Here is a 7,338-nt window from a genome sequence, read left to right on the forward strand (position 1 = left end):
CTTGATATACCCATTTCTCAAGTAAACTTCTCTTTCAGTTTTTTTCCCCCCAAAAAATGAAATAGAACAGTTTTGTAAACTTTAACATGATAAAAAAAAAACCAAGCCTGATTTTTAATATACAGTTATTAATATCATTTAGTAATTTTCTACTGTAAATCAACTTTAGGAAACAAAGTATACTTGACAGTATGGCTACTATGATTAATTAATCTTCTTAGAGCTTTCAGCTGAGATTTCTGAAAAGATACACTGTCCAAGAAAGATTCATAGTCTCAACCTCTAAAGGATCACAGCTCAGCTCAAGTCAATGCAGCCATTATAATTCATTCAGGCCAAGTAGCTAATCCATCGATTCCTTCATGTGCAGTACCAGTGATAATGGTCTGTCACCAAGTTGAGAGATGATCACGACTGAAGAGGCCTGGGTCCACATACTCTGAAAACCAAAATATGTTGTCTTTCCCAGTAGAGAGAGAAATCTTCCTTCTCATTTAATGGAAGATTCAGTCTAATGGAGTAATGGCTGCACACTATGATGGAAGAATAAAGTAGTGGCTTTTGGAAGAAACTACCTTTGGAGGGTATGGGGAGGGTGTGTTTGTGGTGGAGATAAAAAGAAAAAAGGAGAAGACAGAGTAGCTGTTAACACAATAGACATACGGACTTCTAGTCCGCGATGCACTTTTCCATCTGCAAGTTGAAATCTCATTACAACCTCTCCCCCAGAGAACTTTAACCTTGGTGAATGTACAGAAATTTTAAATCCACAAAGTAACTGTAGTCTCAGAAGGGGGGAGAGAAAAAAAGCTCAGAAGTGCACTTCGTATATCCTGCCTCACAAAGGGTTAAAGTGCTAAGTTTGATATATCCAAAAATTAAGCATCTCTCCTACTCCTTTATTTTTTTAAAAGAAACTTTATCTTTGGTTTCTTGTATCTTCTCTGTAATCTTATCCTTTGTTTCCTCCATCTTCTCTGTAATCTTATCCTTTGTTTCCTCCATCTTCTCTGTAATCTTATCTTTTGTTTCCTCCATCTTCTCTGTAATCTTATCCTTTGTTTCCCCCATCCTATCTTGTATATATTCCTTTACTGGTGGTGGTGTGGACATGTAGCCATGCTTACGTAGATACTTAACAGTGATGGATGTTCCTCCCAAAGTCACAGTGTATCTGGCAGGAGTTGCAATCTTCAAGAAAACAAAGAGGACACTGTATAAATAAAACAGGACACTATTACCTAGCAACAGGTATTTTTAATATTGAGAATGTATTTTGGCCAGCATCAGATACTAAGTTCTTCTATTTATACGGAAATAAGCCAATTTACAGTGCATTCCACCAGAAATGCGTATCTTCTGACAAAACCAGCATAGGCAGTAGGGTTCCATAAAACAATAAAACCCACACAAATGAAAAAAACGAAACCCCCAAACGTGAAACCCTCTCTGTGCAGCTGGTGGGACATGCATTAGGCATCTCGGAATGCAAATCAGGACAGATAGTACGTAAACACGGAGCCACATAAGCAAAAAGGAAATACTGACAAGAAGATAGCTTTAAATCCTAAAATTCACAAGAGTACAGGCATCTTTCAGTCCAAAACTAGGACCCACACGTAGAAAACTAGAGCTAAAGGAGACCTTAAAAGGTCTACTAATCCAAGGGGCTACAAACCAGGTTTGTTATTCTAGATAGACTAACATGCTCTTCCAGAACTTCATAGAAAAGCCTGCACAATTTTCCATTTGCCACCTATTCTAGTGCTTCCACATCTTACAAGTTTCTTCCAACACTGCCAGATCTCCCAGCTATAATAAAATCTTTATATTTAACCACATGTATTTATTGGTCTCTTCTAGGCACAATAATAATTGGCAAGAGTAATGCTTTCACTTTTTCTTTTTGAAAATAACTCCTTTAAATAACAGTTAAGAAGTTTCCAAATGTGATGTTTTGATCAGTGGCATTTGAAGTGAATACAGTATTTTGGTTTTGCACAGTCTGACATGTTTCCCAAACAGACTGCACAATAGAGACCCAAACCTGAATGCAAGTAACTGATTCCAATGGGCAACTGAAGTACATGACAACGATGGAAAGCTACTAAGGTAGGAAGACAAACTAGTGAATCCTCTAGGATAAAAATAACTGCACTTTCACCTAGAAATCATAAGGTGTTTAGGCTTTACCTCTTTATCCCTGTTAGTTACATCAGGGATATAGAGGAATAACATTACATCAGGGATGTAATGGTTGTAATTAAAATCTCTGAGGGCAGAGAATAATTCTGCAGCAAACAAGTTATTTTAGAAATACAGATAAACTCCATAAAGAAATACAGAGCCTCTATGAACAGGGAAAGTTCAGGTTAGATGTAAGGAAGAAGTTCTTTACAGTGAGGGTGGTGAGGCACTGGAATGAGTTGCCCAAGGAAGCTGTGAGTGCCCCATCCCTGTCAGTGTTCAAGGCCAGGTTGGACAGAGTCTTGGGTGACATGGTTTAGTGTGAGGTGTCCCTGCCCATGGCAGGGGGGTTGGAACTAGATGATCTTAAGGTCTTGTCCAACGCAAACCATTCTATGACTCTATGAACTTGCATTTTTTACTACAAAAATGAATGCTCAAGTATGTGTAACTATCAAAGAGAGAAAACACTATTCTTTCTGCTGTAAACAAGTAAACCCTGTTTAGTTCACCAGGCAAGATTTAAAGCTTATTTACAAACTGCAATTATACTTACTTTATACAATGCATACGCAGTTAGTGCATTTCCACTCTGGGAATTTTTCAGGATGTTCACTATGTTGTCTGGTAAGCCAATCAACTCTAGGAAAGGAACAACATTCACTCCTCTACAAAAGAGAAAAAATTGGCAACCTGAATTGGAATTGGAAACCTGAGAAGTGATTTATAGTACCATTGCCATTCTTTAACTCTATTATACCAACTTTGTAATTTGATAGTGAAGTACTGTTTCATCTAAACAACATACTTACAGGATTTATGTTTTTGTACATAAAGGCAAATTAACTTTCTTTTCAGCATTCCAAGACGCGACCCACTTATATTACCCCTGTTGGGCTCAGTAACTACTAACTTACCTGTGTCCCAGTTTATTACGTTTGGAGGTAAGTAGATATAACGGTGGTAAGACAACTACTCAGGCTCCAGTTGTGCGGGTTCAACTTTATGTTCTGTTTTGCCTAAAATTACCTTTTTGTTTTCTTTATAAAATTTCAGACTAATCTGCAGCATGCCCAGAAGCACAGAGTCCATACTTCAGTGTCCACCATTCACTTTCAAATGTATCAAACAAATGGAATATGGCAAAAGAAGAGGAAGCAACATGTTATATGGACAGGACTTCAGGGGTTTTGTGCCCAGTTGTTCTGCTTTGTCAAGATGGGTGGAAGGAGCTCCTATCACAATTTCTATTTGAAAACCAGGGAAACTAACATCAGCGCTAAAGAAAAAACAGACAGCTCATCTTTACATTACAGTAGAAAGCTACTGTGGAATGTAGTTATAGAAGACCTGACTTTCCAATATTTAGACATGTATTATTAGTGTATCTTTACCAATCTCTACTAATATTTCAAGCATTCTTCTGCACGTGTGTACTTTAACATCAGGAACAGTAGCAGGCAGTAAGTTACTAACAGTTACTAGAAGCTACAATCTGAAAGCCCGTCCCCAGAATAGAAAATGGAGACATAGCAATATCTGAAAGACAGCATTAACTGTGTTATTTCATAAACCACCACTGTTTTCTCTCATATCATGAGCAGGCATTCTGAAAGTTATTTTTCCACTTCAAGAGGGTGCTGCTCCTGTGGCATGACAAACTGAAGCTTTGTTATAATTACTTTCTGGTTAAATATTCCAGTCGTTTTGATGTGTCAAATACCTATTTCAGCAGCTAACTTCAGTGTTTCAAGGAAGTAATCTTCAGTTTGAAATGCCTGAATGTAAGCATCAACCTGAATTCTTCCAAAGCAAAATATTTTTATAGCTCAAGACCTTTATTTCTCGGACATGAGCTAAATTTAGAATGACATTTGGATCTATAGCTCCTAGAAAGGGCAATTATGCCAGCTGGTTAGAGTAACTAAAACAAACACTTGTGTGGTAAGGCATTCTGATGTCTAAGCCCCATCCTTACCAACACAAACTATTGTTGTTTCATGCTTTCTATTACTAAATATACAACACTAGCAATCCAGAGATAAACATTTACTTATATTTAGCAAACCATTTGCAGACAGATAAAACCTCTTTCATCTGACTAGCAGCTCTTATCTGATTTAGGGTTGGTTTTTTTTTCCTAACAAATGCCATTTTCCAGAACAGTATCTGGCATATGCTATAACTGAAATAAACTAAAGCTAGAATAGTTAATTCTTAATTTTATTTTTTTTAGCCACACAAATACTTAACTTACAATTAAAAAGTCTGGCCTACAGTAGCAATTTTTCAGTGGAAAGCAGGAAAGACAAGAAACAGAAGTAAAAGGGAAAAGATACACATGGCTTGTGAGGAGCTCAGGGTGAGGTGAACAACATGGAAGTCCAGTGATGAAACAGGAATGGGGATGAAGGGGGAAAGGAAGTGGTGAAATGACCCTCAAGTCCAACAACAAAAAAAGGTCTATAAAGATCTCACCTAGCATTTTGAAATCAGGATTGCAAATCCCTATCTTTACCTTGTGAAAGGTTACTAATAACTTCAATGCTGTTTGCATCCATTCATCTTCTGGGGAGATGAGCATTCTTTCAAATGTTACCAACATATCTAGTACAGAGCAATAATCGCATGATAATAGTGTGTACATAACACTCATGAATCCTATATACTTTTGATATTAATGATAAGCTTCAACTAAAAATGTACCCTCATTTCCCTATTATGTATAGACACACTTTTTAACATGTAATAATTTATATTTCCCTTCACCTGTGAAAGTCAGTCTCAATTCAACAGCAGTATTGGGCACTGCAACAAAATATCAACTTACTGCATAGCTGCATAGTAAAAGGATCCAAACCACACAGTGGAAGTCAGAAGATGCACGGGAATCATGACTTTTCCATACTGTTTAAAAGTTTTCTTAAATCTCTGAACAAGACTAATTGATTTGTCTTGTAATGGATCAGGTTCTGAAGAATCTGATTCTACAGGGCTCTGCTTGGGTGTATCAGTGGCCGAAGTCAAACGATTTCCCTCTTCTAGTACTTTGTGAGGACTGTCTGCTGGCTGTGATGAAGAAGCACTTTTATTTGAGGCGAAGCATGCTGCACCTCTATGAAGACATCGTTTAGGAGGGTCCAGTGCCAAAATCACTTTGCATCCAATATTAGACAATGCTGATTGTCCTTTTAAGCACTGAAAGATACCAGTGCGAGGAAGAACCAAGTACGTCCCATGTGCCAGCTGAGAAGCAGTATGGAATAGACTTCGTTGCATTTTGATGAAGCGTGGCTGAGGTTTCTATAGAGAGGAAACAAGAAAAAAAAAGAATCAACAAATTGCATTTCAGTAATCTATTTGCTCCAATGCCACTCAAAATTCTCAAATTTTACATTGCTTTCTATTCTTCTACTTTAAAAGGTTTTCATTATCTGGCTTTGCAGAAATTGTTACCTTTATTAAGCAAATAATTTTAGATCACTCTTCTTCAGCATTCTGAACTAAAACGGCCCCTTCACTTAACACACTCTATTCCTCATAGCTAAAATGCTCATTCTACTCTCTAAAAATATTTTTGAATGTTTAGGGCTATCTACTGCTTTTATCTTCATAATCTGGCACAGTTATTGAAAAGTTATCCTTTAAGCTTCACTTCTAGTAGCAACTGAGAGTTTGAGTGACACTTTGAGCATAAGTAAATGTCATATGAACTCCCTGATGTGCAATTAATTAATTTTCAGTGTCAATATATTTTTAGTTTTGATGTAACCTTTCACATTCTATACTCCACACATTCTTTTGAACAGAGTTCATGGTAAAAAAAGAAAAACTATTAACAAGAATCAATCAATAATCAATAGCCTTAATGGTAACAAACCTATCCATAACAGCCTGCCCAGAAACATCTGTTAGGAAGGGGGATGGTACTTGTGAATATCATGTATTAACACATGCAAAATTAACTACAGTTTACAAAATATTACAATGCAAAGAATATTTTAAAACTGTGGATAACCCAGTTAACTTTATGATTTTGATTACGAAACAGTTATTCCTGAAAGTTCAAATGAATCATTTCCCACAAGAGAGGAATTTATTCTGGCATGTACAGACATCAAGTCATCATATGATCCGCCCAAAACGCATGCTTCAAACTAATGAATGAAATACTCTCTCCTTTCCTTTTTACAATGACTGCAATTTATAGAACTAATTTTCCTTCCCTCCAAAAAAAGTTACACTCATTGATTTTATGTAAGAAATGCCAGTTAAATCAGTTATATTACATCTTTTCAATCTTCCTGATGCCTTTACAGTTTTAATTATCATACAAATTCTTGATCCAAACTAGAAATCATTCAAGGTTAATTGAAATTCCATTGTCATCTTCATGTCTGCTTCCCCTTCACATGTAGTCTTTATTTAAATCAGGTTTTGACAGTGAGTTTACCTAGGCTGCTGAAAATTATCAATACTTCCTAACATAGGCAGAAGTTGAAGCAAAAAAAAAAATGAAGCCATACATACCCTTTATTACTTTCCAGATACACAACACGAGAAATATGGTAAGGTTTGTAGTTTCAGAAAGTTGCAACTTTTCCACTAGTTCTCCACTTCTCAAATATATGTCTTGAATGTCTTGAACATATTGATGACTCTGCTAAAGTAGAAAAAAGGCACGTTTAGAGAAATAGCAAGAACAGCAAACTAGTATTAAGAATATTTTTGGTTAGCCTGAAACCTTGCTTATTGAAGAAATTGTTGGTATAAATTCCCCTTTGGATACTGACACGCCAATGGGACTTTTTTTAATGTGTAACTTAGAAGTTCCTCAACTTTGAATTACTGTTCCAATGCATCTGTTGGAACATTCTTGCCTGCATGTTTTCTAGGTATTTTTATGTTATTGTTGTGCTTGAATTAATTGCAATTACTAAAATTACAATGTTTGATGTGAGGAATGGCTTCAAACTCCCTGGGAACCTCAGTGTTGCACGCGAAGCATAGACATTCACTTTTGTTCCACTCATACTAATAGGAGGTATTGCATCATCAGGGGGAAAAAGGAACTCATCTCTTGTGAGCAAGCAGTTATGGGTTCTGTTGAGTTATGAACTCAGTTACCCCTTGTCCTATCACTACAGTCCC

The 7,338-nt window shown here is 36.5% G+C and overlaps 1 protein-coding gene across 1 annotated transcript; it reads right to left on the reverse strand.

Annotated features, from left to right (window-relative positions):
- Positions 1-891: 891 nt before the first annotated feature.
- FAM210A (family with sequence similarity 210, member A) lies at positions 892-5,486 on the reverse strand. The gene is made up of 3 exons (XM_010017305.1): positions 5,018-5,486; positions 2,744-2,855; positions 892-1,191 (listed from the first exon to the last, which is right to left on the reverse strand). The coding sequence occupies exons 1-3, from the start codon at positions 5,464-5,466 to the stop codon at positions 892-894; spliced, it is 861 nt and encodes a 286-aa protein (XP_010015607.1). The 5' UTR covers positions 5,467-5,486.
- Between the last annotated feature and the right edge of the window lie 1,852 nt (positions 5,487-7,338).

Source organism: Nestor notabilis, unplaced genomic scaffold (assembly GCF_000696875.1).
Source record: "Nestor notabilis isolate BGI_N333 unplaced genomic scaffold, ASM69687v1 scaffold14776, whole genome shotgun sequence".
In the NCBI taxonomy this organism is placed as follows: Eukaryota; Metazoa; Chordata; class Aves; order Psittaciformes; family Psittacidae; genus Nestor; species Nestor notabilis.